This window comes from Danio rerio, chromosome 20, assembly GCF_052040795.2.
Source record: "Danio rerio strain M-AB ecotype USA chromosome 20, GRCz13ab, whole genome shotgun sequence".
Classification (NCBI taxonomy): Eukaryota; Metazoa; Chordata; class Actinopteri; order Cypriniformes; family Danionidae; genus Danio; species Danio rerio.
The window spans coordinates 1,999,974-2,022,255 of NC_141040.1; the positions used below are offsets into that span (position 1 = coordinate 1,999,974).

At 36.4% G+C, this 22,282-nt stretch overlaps 1 protein-coding gene across 9 annotated transcripts in view; it reads left to right on the top strand.

Moving 5' to 3' along the window:
• The window catches only part of lama2 (laminin, alpha 2), a 262,814-nt gene that overhangs the window by 144,175 nt on the left and 96,357 nt on the right, over positions 1 to 22,282 (top strand). For 5 of the 9 annotated variants that reach the window (XM_087296269.1, XM_087296270.1, XM_087296271.1 and 2 more), the window contains 10 exons: positions 3,694 to 3,800; positions 5,589 to 5,849; positions 8,678 to 8,855; positions 10,366 to 10,502; positions 13,208 to 13,444; positions 15,296 to 15,439; positions 18,152 to 18,328; positions 18,487 to 18,672; positions 18,845 to 18,963; positions 20,896 to 21,013. In XM_087296269.1, coding sequence (XP_087152395.1) covers positions 3,694 to 3,800; positions 5,589 to 5,849; positions 8,678 to 8,855; positions 10,366 to 10,502; positions 13,208 to 13,444; positions 15,296 to 15,439; positions 18,152 to 18,328; positions 18,487 to 18,672; positions 18,845 to 18,963; positions 20,896 to 21,013 — 1,664 coding nt within the window. 9 annotated transcript variants of the gene reach the window in all.

Genomic DNA, 22,282 nt, shown 5'->3' on the forward strand with positions numbered 1-22,282 from the left:
CCATCTGTGCAGTGTGTGTGTGTGTCCCGCTGCAGCCCCTCGGTTACACCACGCTGCAATATTAAGCAGGATAGAGTCATTCTGTTTGATTGTTTTGCTCACACGCTGCGCTGATTAGCATGCAAAGGGGTCATGGGATATTGAACAATCTCTGGTTCATGAATGTAGCTGTTTTGCACGCTGGAGGCGAGTTCAGAGCGCATTCCCTCGGTTGCACATGATACATGACGACGAAGTGACAGTCGATGCGCTCCTGTAGGCTTCGGCAGAGCATTGTAAAGCATCCGTATGTCGCAGTCCGACATGAAATTACAGGATTCTATATCCACTTAAAGGGGACCGATTCTGCCCCTTTTTTACAAGACGTAAAATAAGCCTCTGGTGTTTCCAGAGTGTGTGTGAAGTTTCAGCTTAAAATTTCCTCCGGGTGCTTCGGTTTCCCCCACAGTCCAAACGCATGCGCTATAGGGGAATTGAAGAAACTTAATTGGCCGTAGTGTATGTGTTTGAATGAGTGTGTATGGGTGTTTCCCAGTACTTGGTTGCAGCTAGAAGGGCATCCGCTGTGTAAAACATATGCTGGATAAGTTGGCGGTTCATTCTGCTGTGGTGACCCCTGATAAATAAAGGGACTAAGCCAAAGGAAAATTAATGAATATTAATGAATGAAGGAATGAATGAATGAATAAATGAATGAATACCTAGCTAACAAATTTAGGTTGTAAGAACGTTCTCATAACGTTATCTGTAACGTTCCAAGAATGTTGAAATGTCCAGTTTGCTTAATGTTGCTAGAACGTTTTTTGATGGTTAGGATAACGTTGTTACAACGTTCCTAAAACCTAAATTTCCACCAAAATATAACGTTCTAAGAACGTTTATTTGGAATGTTCCAAGTTAAATTGTCCAGTTTGCTTAATGTTGATAGAACGTTTTTTTATGGTTAGGATAATGTTGTTACAACATTTTAAAAACCTAAATTTCCACCAAAATATAACGTTTTAAAAACGTTTTGCATCAACATTATGACAACGTTTACGAAGTACAAATAACTTCATAAGAACTTTGTTCTAAGAACGTTTTTTACAACGTTACAAGAACGTTAACAGCGTTATGACACCCTTCTAAAAACGTTCTATTGATATCTTTTTGTGCTAACATTTCCACAACTTTTAAAGAACGTTAGTGAATGTTCTGGGAACGTTTCCTGTTAGCTGAGTATGTACTTAGATTTTACATAAAGCTGCTCACACTCTCCAGTCACGATTATTTTTAATAGATTTTGTGTTGGAAGTGGCGAACACTCTTTTCCACCCAGATTGTGGTTTATAAATGAGACCCCAGAGCTGTGAAGGTTCATGAGGTGGACGTTGTTATTGTTGATGTCCACTGCATGCCGGTTTTAAAGCATGTTTACATCTGATCAATGAAAATAGGACTCACTGTATTCTGCCGGGAATAACAGCTTGTAAAGAGCAGAACTGACAGCAGAACAATGTAGCTGGAGTGCAGAGCTCAGTGGGACACTTGCTTGTGTGTGTGTGTGTGTGTGTGTGTGTGTGTGTGTGTGTGTGTGTGTGTGTGTGTGTGTGTGTGTGTGTGTGTGTGTGTGACCTACATCACAGACACACTCCTGTACTGTACATGATCGGTCCTGTCTGATCAGTCAGCCGCTGTGTACTCAGAAGTAGTGTCTTTAAGCAGTTCTTTTACACATTTGGCTACTTGTGTTTGAAATGCTGCTGTTTGAGCATGAAAAGATTTGGAAAATTGCACTTCAGCTGGAGAACTGTGTTGAATGAACACCTCCGCTGTAGTTCTGAGACCAAAAACACGTCCTAATATCAAGTGCTGGGCAATAATTACTGTAAATACAGCTGAAGACAAAAGTATTCACCCTCCTGTGAAATCATAACTATTTTTAAAATATTTCCTAAGTGATGTTTAACTGAAACGTCCTTCTGTTCTCAATTCAAAATCTCACTGATACAAATGGTTGAATCTACAGGTAAGGACTCATTTCATTCATTCATTCATTCATTCATTCATTCATTCATTCATTCATTCATTCATTCATTCATTCATTCATTCATTCATTCATTCATTTATTCATTCATTCATTCATTCATAATTTATTCATTCATTCATATATTCATTCATTTATTCATATATTCATTCATTCATTCATTCATTCATTCATTCATTCATTTATTCATAATTTATTCATTCATTCATATATTCATTCATTTATTCATATATTTATTCATTCATTCATTCATTCATTCATTCATTCATTCATTCATTCATATATTCATTCATTTATTCATATATTCATTCATTCATTCATTCATTCATTTATTCATAATTTATTCATTCATTCATATATTCATTCATTTATTCATATATTTATTCATTCATTCATTCATTCATTCATTCATTCATATATTCATTCATTTATTCATATATTCATTCATTCATTCATTCATTTATTCATTCATTATTTCATTCATTCATTCATATATTCATTCATTTATTCATATATTCATTCATTCATTATTTCATTCATTCATTCATTTATTCATTCATTCCTTCCTTCATTCATTCATTCATTTTCTTTTCAGCTTAGTCCCTTTTTATTAGTCTGGGGTCACCACAGTGGAATGAACCGCCAACTTATCCAGCGTATGTTCTACGCAGCTGATGCCTTCCAGCTGCAACCCAGTACTGGGAAACTCATTCACACACATGTGTTTGGACTTGTGGGGGAAACTGGAGCACCCGGAGGAAACCCACGTGAACACGGGAAGAACATGCAAACTCCACACAGAAATGCCAACTGACCCAACCGGGGCTCAAACCAGCGACCTTCTTGCTGTGATGCGTTTGTGCTACCCACTCTGCCACCGTGCTAGCCCAAGTGATAACTCACTAATTACTCTATTGTCTCACTTACTGATCGTTGTGGGTGAAACTACAGTTTGACTCACTGATTCAAACTAATGAATCTACAGTCAATGACTCACTGATCCTACTGGGTAAATCTACATGTAGTGATTCACTGATTCAAACTGGTGTATCTATAGTTAATGACTCACAGATTCAAAGAAGTAAATCTACTAGTGATGACTCACTGATTCAAACAAGTGAATTTACAAGTCATGACTCACTGATTCAAATGTGTGAATCCTCACTGATTCAAATGAGTAAATCCAAAGGTAATGCCTCAAACAAGTGATTCAAACCAGTGAATCTGTAGGTAATGACTCAATAATTCAAGTTAGTAAATCTAAGGTGATGAATCGCTGATTCAAATGAGTGAATCTACAAGTAACAGCTCACTAATTCAAACCAGTGAATCTACACAAAATGACTCACTGATTTAAACACGTGAATCTACAGGTGACGATTCACTGATACACATGAGTAAATCCTCAGGTAATGAATCACTGGTTTAAATGAGTGAATCTACAGTTAATGATTCACTGATTCAAACGAGTGAATCTACAGATAAGAGTTCACTAATTCAAATGAGTGAATCTACAGGTAATGACTCACTGATTCAAGCTATTTAGTCAGAGCTCAAAGTATATTAAAACAGATGTATTTTTTCCTTTTTTATATGTATTTTGTCAGGCTATATAATGTCATACCACCTTGCTCTAATGGTCAGTCTGTTTCTCTCTGTCTCTGTAGCGTGTCAGTGCCACAGTAATGGATCAGTGTCAGAGCTCTGCCATCAGGAGACAGGACAGTGCCAGTGTCGCCAGCACGTGATTGGACGGCAGTGTGACGAGTGTATGGTGGGTAAACACTAAACTCCTGAAACTACCACTTGGTCACTGTCAGGTGCGATTATTTATAAAGCAACCACTGTAGTTTAATTACTTTTCAGATGAAATAGGAAAGTAAGGGATTACGTTTCATCTTTAGGTCATTCTATGAGGATTACTGACAATGCTGCTTCAATACTGTAGGTCAATTCAATAATTCTATATAGATCAATTCGGAAATTAAAGTAATACACAATAATCACATTGTTCAATTAAGAACATTTATTATTTGTGAAGAAAATTGCATATGCTTTAAAAAACTTGCTAAATAACTTTATGAAATATTAAAAATTAAACAAAAAACAAGTTAATTTTTTAATTAAAAAAGGATATATATATATATATATATATATATATATATATATATATATATATATATATATATATATATATATATATATATATTAATTCATTTATTCATTCATTTTCTTGTCGGCTTAGTCCCTTTATTAATTCGGGGTCACCACAGAGGAATGAACCGCCAACTTATCCAGCAAGTTTTTACGCAGCAGATGCCCTTCCAGCCGCAACCCATTTCTGGGAATATATATATATATATATATATATATATATATATATATATATATATATATATATGGCTGTATATTGGCACTGGTGGGAGACAGCCGAGTGCCTTATAGTGATGATATATAGCCACATTTAACTGCTACGACTGTGATATTGCATTTATACAACAGTTTGAGGGCATAATCGTGTTTTTAAAAAAGAAAATCAAACACTTAAGCCTTAAAAATCATTTAGTATGAGGAACTACTTTCTTCCGCCATTCATTCACATCTGCAGCTGATACCAGAACAGCAGAAACCGTTGCTACCTCCAACATCAATTTAGAGCTAGTATTCGAAGGATTCTCTAGCGTAATGTCTAAAGTGATGAGAAAAAAGGTGGTTTTGATCACATTTTAAGATCATAAGGCTTTAAACATAAGGATCAAAGTCTAGGAACACCATCCCAACTGTGAAGTATGGGGGCGGCAGCATCATGTTGTAGGGCTGTTTTGCTGCAGGAGGGACTGGTCCACTTCACAGCATAGATGGCATCATGAAGAAAGAACATTATGGAGAAATACTGAAGCAACATCTCAAGACATCAGCCAGGACATTACAACTTGACCACATATGAGTCTTCCAAGCAGACCATGACCCTCAGCTTACTGCCAAATTAGTTCAAATATGCTTTAAGGACAACAGAGTGAATGTTTTGGAGTGGCCATCACAAAGCCCTGACCTCAATCCTATAGAAAATTTGTGGGCAGAGTTGAAAAAGCTTGTACGAGTAAGACCAAGGAAATGTGTGTAAACTTTAGACTGTCTAGAAATTAATAAACAAATCTCTAAAAAAAATCTCTCATTATTCTGGCATTTAACAAATGTAAATCATTTTAGTAATCCTAATGAACCTAAAATAGTAAACGTTTAGTATGATTTACCACCAGACATCTTTTTTTTAAATGGTTATGTTCCTTTTTTTTTAGAGTGTATGTAAACTTCTGCTTTCAACTGTATATTACCCATGTACTGAGAATATTTAAACAATATAAATAGAAATTAATTTAAATACAATCTTAGTTATGTAATTAGTAATTAATTACGTTTTCTATAACCTACACAACACTAGTCATAATAATATCTCTTTTTTTCACTGCGTCATTGTGCGTAATTTCCTGATGGTTTATTTATGAACTATTTAAGCTTAGTGTGTGTGTGTGTATGTGTGTATGTGTGTGTGTGTGTTCAGCCCAATTGTTGGTGGGACGGTGAATCTCAGCGCTGTAGGCCATGTGAGTGCAATGTTCGTGGCTCGGTATCCCAGCGCTGTGATTCTGAGGGCCGGTGTGTGTGTCGGGCAGGGTTCGTGGGCCGCCGTTGTGAGCTCATGCGCCCGCCCCACAGCCGCCGAGAGACCCGCCGGCCCGTCCAGCAGGTGCCCATACAACACGTCCAGCGCTGGGAGAGCAGGGGAGGCTGTCCGCGAGGAGCCTACCGCCCCGGGACAGGGGTAAACACTTGTGCTGTGTGATGGGTGCTGTGTTTGTGTGTGCATGTGTGTGATCAACTAAAACTGAGTCTGAACTAAAGGTTTTTTTGGTTTTGCCATTTTGAAGCTTGATTCAAATGAGTTAATCTTCTGGTAATGACTCACTGATTCAAACAAATGAATCTACAGGTGATGATTCACTGATTAAAATGAGTGAATCTACACATAATGACTCAATATTTTAAATGAGTGAATCTACAGGTGATAATTCACTGATTCAAACAAGTGAACCTACAGGTAATGACTCACTGGTTTGAATGAGTGAATCTAGATGTAAAGACTCACTGGTTTGAATGAGATAACTTACAGGGGATAATTCACTTATTCAAATGAGTGAATCTATGGGTGAACATTCACTGATTCAATGGGTGAATCTACAGGTGATAATTCACTGATTCAAACAAGTAAATCTACAGGTGATGCCTCGCTGGTTTAAATGAGTGAATCTACATGTAATGATTCCCTGATTCAAACTGGTGAATCCACAGGTAATGACTCACTAAATGAAAAAAATCTACATGTAATGACTCACTGGTTTTAATGTGAGTATCTACAGGTGATGACTCACTGATTCAAACAAATGAATCTCCTTGTAATAACTCACTGTTTTATAATGAGTGAATCTACAGGTGATGATTCACTGATCCAAACAAGTGTTTCTACAGATAGTGACTCACTGGTTTGAATGAGAGAATCTACAGGTGATGATTCACTGGTCTAACTGAGTAATTCTACATGTAATGATTCAATGATTCAAACTAATGAATCTACAGGTAATGACTCACTGGTTTAAACGAGTCAATCTACATGCGACGATTCACTGTTTCAAACAAGTGAATCTACAGGTAGTGACTCACTGGTTTACATAGCAAAATTTACAAGTGATGACTCACTGATTCAAATGAGTGAATCTACATGTAATGACTCACTAGTTTAAATAAAAGAATCAAGAGGTGATGATTCACTAATTCAAATAAGTGAATCTACATGTAATGGCTCACTGGTTCAAATGAGTGTATCTACAGGTAATGACTCACTGGTTCAAATGAGTGAATCTAAAGGTAATGACTCACTAATTCAAATTAGTTTATCCACAGACAATGACTCACTGGTTTAACAAACAAAAAGTTAATGTACAGTCAAGCAGCAGTAAGCGTGCGTTTGTGCATGTGTGCGTGTGTGCGTGTGTGTGTGTGTGTGTGGCACTGAGGGCATGTGCCAGGTCGACTTGGCATCAGTTGCTATGGTGACCATGCACCTGTTCCCCTCAGATTGACAGATGGCTGTCAATCACCCGCAGCGTCTCTACATCCTCATGCTGTGTGTGATTTTTCCTCGTCTCTGATCTCTAACATTGTGCTCTTTAAATGCCTGCGCAGTCAGTTAAACTGAGTTACTGAAGAGTGTAGTGTGTTTAATGCTGTTTCGTGGGTTGTTTGGTTTGATCGCTAATATCTGAATGCAAAATCTTGAGACTTGTTTACATTTTAATTTCATTTTATTATTATAATTTTTTAATTCTGTTTTTTGTTTAGCTTAGCTTCTGATGTTTTCGTTGAGTTTAATTTAATGTCTTTAAATTAAATTTATTGTATTTTAGTTTAGTTCATCATGTATTAATTTATTTTAGCTTAGTTTAGTTTTTAGGGTCCTGGTTTAGCTTAGTTTATCATATCTCAGTTTTTAGTTTAGTTTATCATATTTAATTTTGTTTAGTTTATCGCATTTCAGTTTAGTTTAGTTTATTGTATCTTAGTTTAGTTCAGCTTAGTTTATCTTAGTTTAGTTTAGTTTATCTTAGTTTAGTTTAGTTTATCTTAGTTTAGTTTAGTTTATCTTAGTTTAGTTTAGTTTATCTTAGTTTAGTTTTGTTTATCTTAGTTTAGTTTACTTTATTGTATCTTAGTTTAGTTTTGTTTATCGTATCTTAGTTTAGTTCAGCTTAGTTTATCTTTGTTTAGTTTAGTTTATCTTAGTTTAGTTTAGTTTATCTTAGTTTACTTTATTGTATCTTAGTTTAGTTTTGTTTATCGTATCTTAGTTTAGTTCAGCTTAGTTTATCTTAGTTTAGTTAACTTTATCGTGTTTTAGTTTAGTTTAGCTCAGTTTATTTTATCTTAGTTTAGTTTAGATTATCAAATCTTTGTTTATCTTCATTTAGTTTAGTTTATCATATTTAATTTTGTTCAGTTTATTGCATTTTAGTTTAGTTTAGTTTATAGTATCTTAGTTTTGTTTTGTTTTTCGTATCTTTAGCTTAGTTTCTCTTAGTTTAGTTAACTTTATCGTGTTTTAGTTTAGTTTAGCTTAGTTTTTCATATCTGTTTAGTTTAGATTATCCTATCTTTGTCTTCGTTTAGTTTAGTTTTACATATTTCATATTTCATTTTGCTTAGTTTATCACATTTTAGTTTAGTTTAGTTTATCGTATCTTATTTTAGCTTAGTTTATCGTATCTTAGTTTAGTTTAGCGTATTTTTGTTTAGTTTAGTTTATCAACTTAGTTGATCATATTTTAGTTTACTTTATCGCATCTTACTTTAGTTTAGGTTATTGTATCTTAGTTTAGTTTAATTTATCATATCTTAGTTTAGTTTAGTTTATCGTATCTTAGTTTAGTTTAGCTTAGTTTTGTTTAATGTATTGCCGTTTAGTTTATTGTTCTTAGCTTATAGTTTACTGTCTTTTAGTTTATCATATTTTAGTTTAGTTTACTGTATCTTAGTTCAGTTAAACTTAAACCTTATATTAAACTGTGTGTGTGTGTGTGTGTGTGTGTGTGTGTTCAGGCTGGCTCTCATCTGCAGGGCGCTCTCGGCTGTGTCCCGTGCCACTGCAACTCTTTTGGCTCCAAGTCGTTTGACTGTGATGAGAGCGGGCAGTGCCGCTGCCAGCCCGGTGTCACGGGACAGAAGTGTGACCGCTGCGCCGCTGGACACTTCAGCTTCCAGGAGGGAGGATGCACACGTAAGACTGCACTATGACACAAGAGGGTGTGTGTGTGTGTGTGTGTGTGTGTGTGTGTGTGTGTGTGTGTGTGTGTGTGTGTGTGTATGTGTGTGTGTGTACGTGTGTGTGCCTGTGTGTGTGCCTGTGTGTGTGCGTGTGTGTGTGCGTGCATGTGCTTATGCGTGTGTTCGAGCTTCTCCAGTAAAATACTATAGTAAATACTACGGTGGCTAAGAGAGTTTAACTAACTAAGCCAATTAAGGTCCAAGTAACTAGGGGTCTTGGAAAAACTCGTCACCACATCGTTCTTTTCCCAAAGATGCATCGTACTATGATGGTTCAGCCTCGAGTTACGTCGTTGTTTGGGAAACGCACCCCTGAACAGTTCTGCCTCATATGTTTAAACTCGACAGTTTTATTGATCACTAAGATGTGATTGACTTGAATTTAAGTTGCTTGGATTTAAAAATGAAAATTGCAAAAATAGCTTAGATGTAGCTACTTTTGTGAAGTAGCTCTTAGCTTAGCTTGCTACATTTTCCAGGTGGTAGCTTTTACCCAGGTAGCAAAGAATTCTGGCCCAGATTTGGCATAAAGCTGGCACAGCAGGCATTCATCCGGCACTGGCATGCAGCATGTGGGCCAATCATGGCCCAGGTTTGGCTGAGATGGCACCGTCTAACAGGTGGCACTCAAGACATGGGCCAGATATCAAATGTAGTATTTGGCCCAGATGTTAAAATGAATATGTGGGCCACGTAAGTTTGGCCTATCCTGACCCACTTTTAAAATACATTTAAATTAGTTTTGAGTAAAGAAAAAATTCTACCAATCAGGTCACTTCAAGTAAAAGCACAGCCATAAAGCGAAATGCTTAATGGGCTTATAAAAGAAATTGCAGTCATGACACACCAACATATCTGGCCCAGTTCAGGCCCAGTTATGGGTTATTAACTTGGCTGAGACTTGGCCCAGATATGGTCCATGTTTGCCTCTTGTCTGGAAACCAGACTTGGTCCAGTCATGTACCGTAATTCACTGCGACATGTGGGCCAAACAAATGCTGATGGTGTGGGCCTGATCTGGGCCAGAGATATTTTGCTATAAGGGTAGTGTAGTTAAACTGCATTTTAAGTAGAGTAGCTGCATTTTTAAAGTAGCTTGCCTAACACTGTCTGGATGCAATTGAGGTGTGGAGCTAGACAAAAGAAAACTCTGAAAAAGAAAATTCTCTCCAAAAATCCTCGCATCACTATTGGCCCGCTCGGGCTTGAGCCAGGAGTGACAAGAGCAAAGCCTATTTTCAGCAGCCAATCAGATTTGAGCTGGCGTTTCAATGAGTGTGTCAACAAGCCTGACCCGTGTGCGCTACAGTCTTCATTTGATCAGAGCGAATGTAACTCTCCGTCAGGACAGGGTGTGAATGTCTGGCTGATTTTACCACAGCAGAGCGCTGACATTTACAGCAGGTGCTCAGCTGCGCTCCGCAATTAACCTGCTCCGTGTTTCTGTCTGTCTTGTCTCTCAGCGTGCCAGTGTGCCCATGTGGGAAATAACTGCGACGCCAGCACGGGCCAGTGTATCTGTCCGCCCAACACCGTGGGAGAGCGATGTGACAAATGTGCGCCCAACCACTGGGGTCACGACATCAGCACGGGCTGCAAGGTGCGCTCATCTGTCCTGTGTTTATTCTGGACAACTTCATTATTATTACTCAGAGTCAAAGCACACAGAACACCGAGAGAAGAGAAGAGGAAATCAGGAAAAAGGAGAAAAACTGTCCTGGAGCCAAGGCCCATAGCTGTCAAGCATCTGAGATTTACTCTATTAATTGACTTAATAGTTTTTTAAGAATTAACTAATTAATTAAGTCCTTATTATGCATCTCAGTTGTAATTTAAAGTCACCATGAAGTCAAAATGTACTCTTCTTATTGTTCTATATACAGTGTTAAAATTAAAATTAAACTTATTAGTTGATAATATATATATATATATATATATATATATATGTATGTATATATATATATATATATATATATATATATATATATATATATATATATATATATATATATATATATATATATATATATATATGTATATATATAGGCAACGCAGTGGCGCAGTAGGTAGTGCAGTCGCCTCACAGCAAGAAGGTTGCTGGTTCGAGCCTTGGCTGGGTCATTTCTGTGTGAAGTTTGCATGTTCTCCCTGCATTTGTGTGGATTTCCTCCAAGTGCTCCAGTTTCCCCCACAGTCCAAAACATGCGGTACAGGTGAATTGTGTAAGCTAAATTGTCCGTAGTGTATGAGTGTGACTGAGTGTGTGTGGATGTTTCCCAGAGATGGGTTGCAGCTGAAAGGGCATCCGCTGCGTGAAACAAGTGCTGGATGAGTTGGCGGTTCATTCCGCAACCCCTGATTAATGAAGAGACTAAGCCCTAAAGAAAATGAATTAATATATATATATATATATATATATATATATATATATATATATATATATATATATATATATATATATATATATATATATACTAATTCAAATCAGGAACATGCTAACAACATTCTAATTTATGTTACAATCAAATATACACACTTACCGGCCACTATATTAGGTAAATCATTATCGCAAATTTCTAATCAGCCAATCACATGGCAGCAACTCAATGAATTTAGGCATGTAGACATGGTCAAGACGAGCTGCTGCAGTTCAAAGCGAGCATCAGAATGGGGAAGAAAGGGGATTTAAGTGACTTTGAACATGGCATGGTTGTTGGTACCAGACGGGCTGCTCTGAGTATTTCAGAAACTGCTGATCTACTGGGATTTTCACGCACAGCTATCTCTAGGGTTTACAGAGAATAGTCAGAAAAGAATGGCCAAGGGTTCCAGCTGATAGAAAGGCAACGGTAACTCAAATAAGCACTCGATACAACCGAGGTCTGCAGAAGAGCATCTTTGAACACACAACACGTCCAACCTTGAGGCGGATGGGCTACAGCAGCAGAAGACCACACCGGGTGCCGCTCCTGTCAGCTAAGAACAGGAAACTGAGGCTACAATTCACACAGGCTCACCAAAACTGGACAATAGAAGATTGTAGAAACGTTGCTGCTCTGATGAGTCTCCCTTTCTGCTGACACATTCGGATGGTCGGGTCAGAATTTGGCATCAACAATATGAAAGCATGGATCCATCCTGCCTTGTATCAACAGTTCAGGCTGCTGGTGGTGGTGTAATAGTGTGGGGATATTTTCTTGGCACACTTTGGGCTCATCATTAGAACCATTTCAGCATCAATGCCACAGCCTACCGGAGTATTGCTGCTGACCATGTCCATCCCTTTATGACCACAGTGTGATGGTTACTTCCGGCAGGATAACGCTCCATTTCATAAAGCGTGAATCATCTCAGACTGGTTTCTTGAACATGACAATGAGTCCACTGTACTCAAATGGCCTCCACAGTCACCAGAGCTCAATCCAATAGAGCAGCTTTGGGATGTAATGTAACGGGAGATTGGCATCATGGATGTGCAGCCGACAAATCTGCAGCAACTGCGTGATGCTATCATGACAATATGGAGCAAAATCTCTGAGGAATATTTCTAGTACCTTGTTGAATCTCTGCCATGAAGGATTAAAGCAGTTCTGAAGGCAAAAGGGGGTCCAACCCGGTACAAGTAAGGTGAACCTAATAAAGTGGCCGGTGAGTGTAAGTTTGTATTGTAATTAAAATCTACAGACAAAAAAATTTTGAAATGCAATTCAACACTGAAATACAACTTATTAAAAGCCAAAACCGCATAAAAAGATGCACTTTTCAAAAGATTTTTGGATTTAGCTTGCAGTGTTTTGCTTTAAAGCAGACATACAGTATCTGATAAAACTTCCCAAATGCTTTTACTGACCCCAAATGGTAAGACCGTGAGACATTTCTCAGTGTTAGTGGGTGATAGAGCAGTCTAATATGGCAACAGTATGAGATGTTTTATTCCTGAAGCACAGCAGTGAACAGAAGCATCCTGTGTAATGAAAACGAGCCTGAAATAGAGCCTTGAGGTACCCCGCAGGTAAAAGCTGCAGAGAAAGAAGAGTTATTCTCAAACTCAATGCAAACGTTTAACACCTTAAGCTAGGAAGAGCCGAGGGCAGTGCCGAAAACTGCATTATTATTTCATTTTCCATTAGGTGAAGCTTTAGTGTTTCCTGTATCCGACTGAAAATGCTTTAGTAGTTCTGAATAGCTCCTTTATTTTCAGTAAACGGTTAATAGGAAGCCGTGGACGCTGTTTTATGTTTGTGGTGTGTAACATAATATAATATAATATAAATGATGCATGTGTGATGTTCTGTTTCTCTGTAGCCGTGTGGCTGTAATGCACTGGGGTCTGTGGCGCAGCAGTGTAACCTGAACACCGGCTGCTGCATGTGCCGAGAGCAGTTCAGGGGCGAGAAATGCGACGAGTGTAAGCTGGGATACAGAGATTTCCCACAATGCATTTCCTGCCAGTGCTCTGCAGCAGGCTCATCGCTGGACACCTGCGACTCAGAGTCAGGCCTCTGCGCATGTGCGGACAGAAGCGGACAGTGCTCCTGCAAGGTACCGAAACACCTCCTATGTGGAAACCTAATATACGGCAATACAGTATTGTAATATTTTTTCATTTGGAGAAAGTCTTATTTGTTTTATTTCTGCTTGAATAAAAGCAGTTTTTTTTTTTTTAAAGCTATTTTAAGGTCAATATTATTAGCCTGCTTAAGCAATACAGTTGAAGTCAGATTTATTCGCCCCCTTTGATTTTTTTTTTTTTCTTTTTTAAATATTTCCCAAATGATGTTGAACAGAGCCAGGAAATGTTCACAGTATGTCTGATAATATTTTTTTCTTCAGGAGAAAGTCTTATTTGTTTTATTTCGGCTAGAATAAAAGCAGTTTTTAATTTTTTAAACACCATTTTAAGGTCAATATTTTTAGCCCTTTTAAACTGTATTTTTTGTCGATGGTCTACAGAACAAACCATCGTTATACAATAACTTGCCTAATTACCCAAACCTGCCTAGTTAACCTAATTAACATTAGGCATGTTCAAATCAAGACTGAATCTGTTTAGCTGTGCCTTTACTGAATGAGTACTGTGCTGCGTCTGACAGATCGCTCTATTGTGTTTTTTTTTCTTCTTTTTCATTATCTTATAACATTTTAACACATTTTTATCTGTTTTATCAATTTTTTTATTCTTATTTTTATAATTTTTATTTTTATTATTTCTTATCATTTTCTTACATTTGCCTCTTTTATTCTTGTTTATGTAAAGCACTTTGAATTGCCACTGTGTATAAAATGTGCTATATAAATAAACTTGCCTTGCCTTGCCTAATGAAGCCTTTAAGGCCGTACTCACACTAGGTACAGTTGCCTCGAACCGGGCCAAAGCACGCTTGTCCCCCCTCCCGTCTCCCCCTCTAAAAATGGGCCTCGGCACGCTTACGTCATCGCTGCTGCGCTGCTCAGTGAGAAGCGCTCTCTCACTCAGTAGCACAGTGGAGATTTCTCTAGTTATATCGTGTCAGTGGTTTGATATGCAGTGACATGCAGTCAAATATTTCGCCAAACAGTCCTTAGGGATGCGGTGACACGCAGTCAGATATTTCGCTGAACAGATCCGCCACTTTTGGCGCTCATAAACAATCATAAAGCCCTCGTGCTGCAGGAATGAGAAGGTCTGCTTAAGCCGCGCAGCTGTCATGCTGCGAGGAGTTCTAGTCGGTAATAAACTACGGCAGTTTGCGTTCACTGAACATTAAGAATGATCAATAAATCCATATCAAACAGTCCCTTAAAAGTCACGTCTCGCTTTCAGTTTCAGGCTTTGGCACGTTTTGCACTCACACATAAGCGTACAGCGCCAAAGCCCAAGTGTACCGCGCTCAGGCACACCTCTTCCAACCGGGCCAGGGCCAGCCAAGTGAACCGTGCTTGAGCCCGATTCAGCGCACGCACACTTCTCAAACGATCCCGGAAACGGGCCTGGGCACGGTACGGATGGCATAGTGTGAGTGCGCCCTAAATGTCACTTAAACTGTGTAGCAGTGTCTTAAAAAACATCTAGTAAAATGTTATGTACTGTCATCATGACAAAGATAAAATAAATCAGGTATTAGAAATATTTAAACTATCATGTTTAGAAATCTGTTGAAGAAATCTGCACTCTGTTAAAGAGAAATTGGGAAAAAAATAAACAGGGGCGAATAATTCTGACTGCAACTGAAAATTATATTCATAAAACTTTTGTTTATCTAAAAGTACTTCTTAATTTGAGATTTTTTAGTTATATTGACTAAAAACAAGACTTTTATTACTGCAGTGTATATCCTCTTTAACTGGTGGTACGCTTATTTGTGTGTCAATGTCATTCAGTTTTTGTTATATTGATGATGCTCGTGTGTTCAGGCTAATGTGGAGGGCCAGAAGTGTGAGCGCTGTAAGAGCGGCTCATTCGGCCTCAGTCACAGGAATCCTCTGGGCTGCAGTCGCTGCTACTGCTTTGGCTTGAGCAGCACCTGTACAGAGGCCACAGGACTCATCCGGATGAGGGTAAGAGCACACACACACACACAAACATGCATATAAATGCAGACACACAAACACACACTCATACATAAATGTATGCGCACACACACACACACAAATATATGTCACCTCAAAGCAAGAAGGTTGCTGGTTCGAGTCCCAGCTGGGCCAGTTGGCATTTCTGTGTGGAGTTTGCATGTTCTCCCTGTGTTGGCGTGGGTTTCCTCTGGGTGCTCCGTTTTCCCCCACAGTCCAAACACATGCGTTATAGGGGAATTGAAATAACTAAATTGGACCCCTAGCTAACAAATTTAGGTTGTAAGAACGTTCTCATAACGTTATCTGTAATGTTCCAAGAATGTTGAAATGTCCAATTTGCTTAATGTTGCTAGAACTTTTTTATGGTTAGGATAACGTTGTTACAATGTTTTTAAAACCAAGATTTCCACCAAAAATATAACGTTCTAAGAACGTTTATTTGGAATGTTCCAAGAACGTTAAAATGTCCAGTTTGTTTAATGTTGCTAGAACGTTTTTGATGGTTAGGACAACGTTGTTAAAACGTTCCTAAAACCTAAATTTCCACCAAAATATAACATTCTAAGAACGTTTTTCATCAACATTATGACAACGTTTATGAAGTACAAATAACGTTCTGAAGACGTTCCAAGAACTTTGTTCTAAGAACGTTTGTACAACGTTACACGAACATTAACAACATTATGAGACCCTTCTAAAAACGTTCTATTGATAAAGTTTTGTGCTAACATTTCCACAACTTTTAAAGAACGTTGTGAATATTCTGGGAACGTTCCCTGTTAGCTGTGTAAGCCGAATGAAAATGAATAAATGAAATAACAATATGCTTGGCATTCACTATTTTCACCGAAATTAGAGGTCAAAATTACCAAGGGTGTGTGTGTGTGTGTGTGTGTGTGTGTGGTGATGGACACAGGTGATTCTGCTAGTGTTTGTTTTGATGGCTTTCTCAATCATCTTGAGGTCCCGAGTTGAGCGGAGATGTTCTGGTTACCAGGGAAACAGTAAATATGAATAAATATCAAGTGCCTCTGTGCTGTGGTTCTCCATCAGCCTTATTCAAAGCAGTGCTGGAGTGACGGAGACACAGACACACACACGGCTGACGAACAGAGTGTCTGTGTTTAATAAGAGACTGCTCAGAACAGGGCTAAAGAAGCCATCAAACACACACACACACACACACACACACACACACACAAACACACTCACAGACAAGCAAAAACACCAACACAAAAACACACAAACATTCACCTTAAAACATACAAAACGCACACACAAACACACACTTACAAACAGATACAAACACACACACACAAACACACACACACACAAACACAAAAAAAGTACACAGACAAACAAACACGCACACAAACACACAAAATACACCTAAAAACACACACGTAAAAACACACAAACACAGACATAAAAACACACAAAAGCACACACAAATACACAAAAAACACACACAAATACACAAAACACACACACACACAAACACAAATTAAGCAGAGGCTTTGGTTCAAGAGGTAATCTAAGTTTGTTTGCTGTCGGAGGCGAGTTTCTCCAATCCTTCAGCTCATTTAAGAGAAAACCAGAGATTTTTTCTAAGTCACTGAGTCGTGAGATTGTGTGTGTTGATGTTGCGAGGGTAGTTTAGCTGCCCAGTGGGGATCCTCACACACACACACAGAAACTAATCCTGAAAGATGCTGATGCTGAAACACACATTATTGTTTTGTGTAACAGTGTGAGCTGAAATACCCAATTTACCCTGCTTACTTAATAAACATCTCCACTGCGCTAAGAATGACTTCACAATAATCCATAGATACTTAGAAACGTACTGCGACTCTCAAAAATGGAAAAATAAATAAATGAACAACAATAAAAAATTTATAATGATAATAAAAACAGTAATGATAATAATAATAATAATAATAATAATAATAATAATAATAATAACAGTAATTATAATATTAATAATAATAATAACAATAATAATAATAATAATAATAATAACAGTAATAATAATTATAATAATAACAACTGTAATAATAATAATAATAATAATAATAATAATAATAATAATAACAGTAATAATAATTATAATAATAACAACTGTAATAATAATAATAATAATAATAATAATAATAATAATAATAATAATAATAATAATAATAATAATGTTAATAATAATAATGTTAATAATAATAATAATTATTATTATTATTATTATAGTAGTAGTAGTAGTAGTAGTAGTAGTAGTAATAACAATAATAATAATAATAATTATACAATTAATAATGATATAATTAATAATGAATAATAATAATAATAGTAATAATATAAACATAATAATAATAATAATAATAATCATTAGAATAATAACAACAACAACAACAATAATAATAATAGTAATAATAATAATAACAGTAGTAATAGTAATAGTAGTAGTCATAATAATAATAATAATAATAATAATAATAATAATAATAATAATAATAACAACAAAAAACACAATGATGTGAACGTATTCACTGAAGGTGATTCTCAGTTCCTGCATGAGTCTGTGTCATTCAGTGGTTGTTATCTGGGAATAACAGACCTTGGGAAGTCATGACTGACCAACCAGCATCCAGTATTCCAGACAGCCGTGTGATATAATAAAATGCAATCTGTTGTTGTGTCCTGCAGCTGACTCTGATGCCCGAGCAGACTGTTCTTCCTCTGGTGGACCGTTCTGGACATCAGGAGACCACAGCAGGCATCACTTTCCAGCATCCAGACATCATCGCCACCGCAGACGTGGTCCAGCAGCAGCTGAGTGAGCCGTACTACTGGAGACTGCCCAAACAGTTCAAGCGCTCCATGGTCAGTCAGCTATAGTCAAATTATTATTATTGTTTTTATTTATTTTATTTATTTTTTGCTATTTAAAATTTTTTTTAGTCTTCAGTGTCACATAATCCTTCATAGATCATGCTAATATGCATATCCGTCTTAAAAACCTGTTTTATGTAACCCCTTAGATAACGGCCTATGGTGGTAAGCTAAGGTACGCCATATATTACGAGGCCCGTGAGGAGACAGGACGCACTTCATACGAGCCGCAGGTCATCATTAAGGGTGGCCCGAATAAAGACAAGATCATGGTGCGGCACATGCCTGCGCTTCAGATCGGCCAGCTGACCCGCCATGAAATCGACATTACAGAGGTGAGTTAATCAGCACAGAGAGCCAGAGCTGAAACCTATGGGGTTATACTTTAGAATTGTGTCGCAAATACAACCCCATAGAAGCCCCGCCCACACTGTGCTTCACTCATATGAGCATTTGATTGACATGACCTCCCGCAACACAGTAAACAGTGTGAATGATGTTTCGCAGCACGAGTGGAAACACAAGGACGACAGGCCCATGTCTCGAGAGGACTTCATGGACGTTCTGTTTCATGTGGAATATATACTAATAAAGGCTTCGCACGGCAACGTCATGAGGCACAGCAGGTAAACCATCTCTGAAACACACGTAAACATCCAGTTCAGACAGCAGCAAAATCAACAGCGGAAACTCAGGCCTGTTGCACAAAGCCAGCTGTGGGATACACATACATATTTCTGATGCAATAAATGTGCATGTTCAGGCTATGTTCTGGTTATGTTCAGGAAAGGTTCTGTTTTGGTTATTTTCAAGTCATGTTCAGGTTATGTTCTAGATATATTCAAATTATATTAAGGCTATGATCTAGTTATGTTCGAGTTATATTTAGGCTATGTTCTGGTTATGTTCAGGAAAGGTTCTGTTTTGGTAATTTTCAAGTCATGTTCAGGTTATGTTCTAGATATGTTCAAATTATATTAAGGCTATGATCTAGTTATGTTTGAGTTATATTTAGACTATTTTCAGGTTATGCTCTGTTTATGGTCAAGTTATAGTAAGGCTGTGTTCATGTAATGTTTGTTTTTTTAAAGTTATATTCAAGTTGTGTTCAGGTTTTTTTCTGGATATATTCAAGTTATATTCAGGCTATGTTCTGGTTATGTTCAAGTAATATTTAGGCGATGTTGTGGTTATGTTCAAGTTATAGTAAGGTTATAATCTGGTTATGTTCAAGTCATATTTAGGCTATGTTCGGGTTTTGTTCTGGCTATGTTCAATGTATTTTGAGGCTATGATCTGGTTATGTTCATGGTATGTTTGGGTTATGTTCTGGTTATGTTGAAGTTATTTTGAGACTATGATCTTGTTATTTTTGTTTTATATTAAGGCTATGTTCTGGTCATGTTCAAGATATATTCAAGTTGTGTTCTTGTAATGTTCAGGTTATGTTTAGGTTATCTTCTGGTTATGTTCAAGTTATATTATGACTATGTTCTTGTTATGTTCTGATTTTGTTCAGGTTATGTTCTTGTTATATTAAAGTTATATTTAGGCTATGTTCTGGTTATGTTCTGGTTATGTTCAAGTTATATTAAGACTATCATCTGGTCATGTACAAGATATATTCAAGTTGTGTTCGGGTTATGTTCAGGCCACATTCTGGTTATGTGTAAGTTATATTCAGGACATGTTCAGGTTATATTCAAGTTATATTAAGACTATGTTCTGGCTATGTTCAGGTTATGTTTGGGTTATGTTCTGGTTATGTTCAAGTTATATTAAGACTATAATCTGGTCATGTACAAGATATATTCAAGTTGTGTTCGGGTTATGTTCTGGATATATATTTAAGTTATATTAAGGCTATGTTCTAATTATGTTCACGTAATATTTAGGCTTTGTTCAGGTTATGTTCAAGTTATATTGAGACTATGATTTGATTATGTTTATTTTATAATAAGGCTATGTTCTGGTCCTGTTCAAGATGCATTCACGTTGTGTTTTGATTATGTTCAGGCCATATTCTAGTTATGTGGAAGTTATAGTCAGGTTATGTTCTGGTTATTTTCAAATTATATTAAAACTATGTTCTGGTTATATTCAAGATATGTTTAGTTTATTTTCAGGTCATATTCTGGCTATGTTTAAGTTATATTCAGGTTATGTTCTGGTTATGTTCAAGTTATATTAAGGCTATGTTCTTGTTATGGTCACATTATAAGTCAAGCCAATGTCCTGGTTATGTTCAAATAATATTCAAGCTGTGTTGTGGTTATATTCAAGTTATGTTTATGCTATGTTTATGCAGTCAACAGTGAGTAAAGTGACACATCTATGGCATAATAAAGAGCCTGTGTTTCTCCTGCTACAAATTAAATGTCATTATATAGCAAAAAAAATTTAAAGATAAAATTAGGTTTTTTATTCTAATTATGCTACATGATTAATTGTTATATCTGTAATCCCTTACACATATGAAACTTTAACTCAATGACAAATTTAGCAATTTACTTATATATAAATTGACAGTTGTATGTGCCCGTGTGTGTGTTGTGCAGGATTTCTGAGATCACTCTGGAGGTGGCGGAGGTGGGCAGAGCATCCCAGGACAGTGAAATCGCCCATCAGATTGAGAAATGTGTGTGCCCTCAGGGATACGCCGGTCTCTCCTGTGAGGTAATAATGTATTTTGTACACAGTGTTTAACATGTAGCAGCTGTTATCACTGCAGGAACTGACCAGGGCTCCAGCCAAAAATGCTATTAAATTGCCCCAAAAATTCAAGGTCAGGGAGCTAAAGTAAACGTCCCTCAGCAATTAAACTAAATTTATAGCAGCTGTCATCAGTGAAAACTACTAAAGTGTTGATTACGCTATTACATTTAGATTTGTGCTCAATTTTATTATTATTTTTTTGAAGACATCTGCATCACCATACAGGACGTGTTTGGATATAAAATATCGCTCATTTATTCATTTGCTGGAAATTAGAACTGAATTTAGAAATACTTTTGAAGCAAGTCTTCGTGCTTAACAAACGAAATTAAATATGTCAGCTAATGGATGTGTTCAGTGAAGTGAGTTTCCACCGTTTCCTCACTCCACCAAAGTAAAAGAGTAAAGAGTAAAAGTAAAGTAAAGAGAAAGTAAAGAGGCTGAATGGAGGAGGCTTGTTCTTTATCCTCCCGCTGCAGATGCTCTGTTTAGCTCTGTTTTCTCGCTAGTGAATTGTTCAGTTTTTACACTTACAAAGTCGCCATGTAAATAGCGAATACTCCATCGTGTGATGAAACTGACTTTTAAAGGGAATGTGAGATGAGACTCTGATTGGTTTATGGGAATTATGCTCAAAACACACCCATAACTCATAAGCACAACCCTGTTAGACCATGTGGCGGGGCACAAACTGTATTTTTCCATCGTTAAAATAGCAAAAGTGGATTTAGACTTATCATTTTATTTTTTATTTTATTTTATTTTATTTCAATTATTTATTTTATTTGTTTATTTATTTTAATTTTATATTTTTAACTTAATATTATTTTGGTTTATTTCTTTATTTTTGATTTTCTTTATTTTCTTTATTTATTTATTTTTATTTGAATTATTTTATTTCATTTTAAAAATTTTATTTGTTTATTTTATTTCATTTATTTAGCTTTATTTCTTTATTTCTTTATTTTATTTATTTTATTTTATTTATTATTTTATTTATTTTGTTTTAATTATATTATTTAATTGTTTATTTTATTTATTTATTTATTTATTTTACTTAATTTTTTATTTTATTTTATTTTATTTTTTTTATTAAATGTTTTTTTATTATTATTCTATGGTCTATAAGTGTAGAACAAAACATCCAGCATTTAATAAATAATAATAAATTGCATCTCAATTTAACAATGTTTATTTATTATAATATATTTGTCACGGAATACAGGGAGA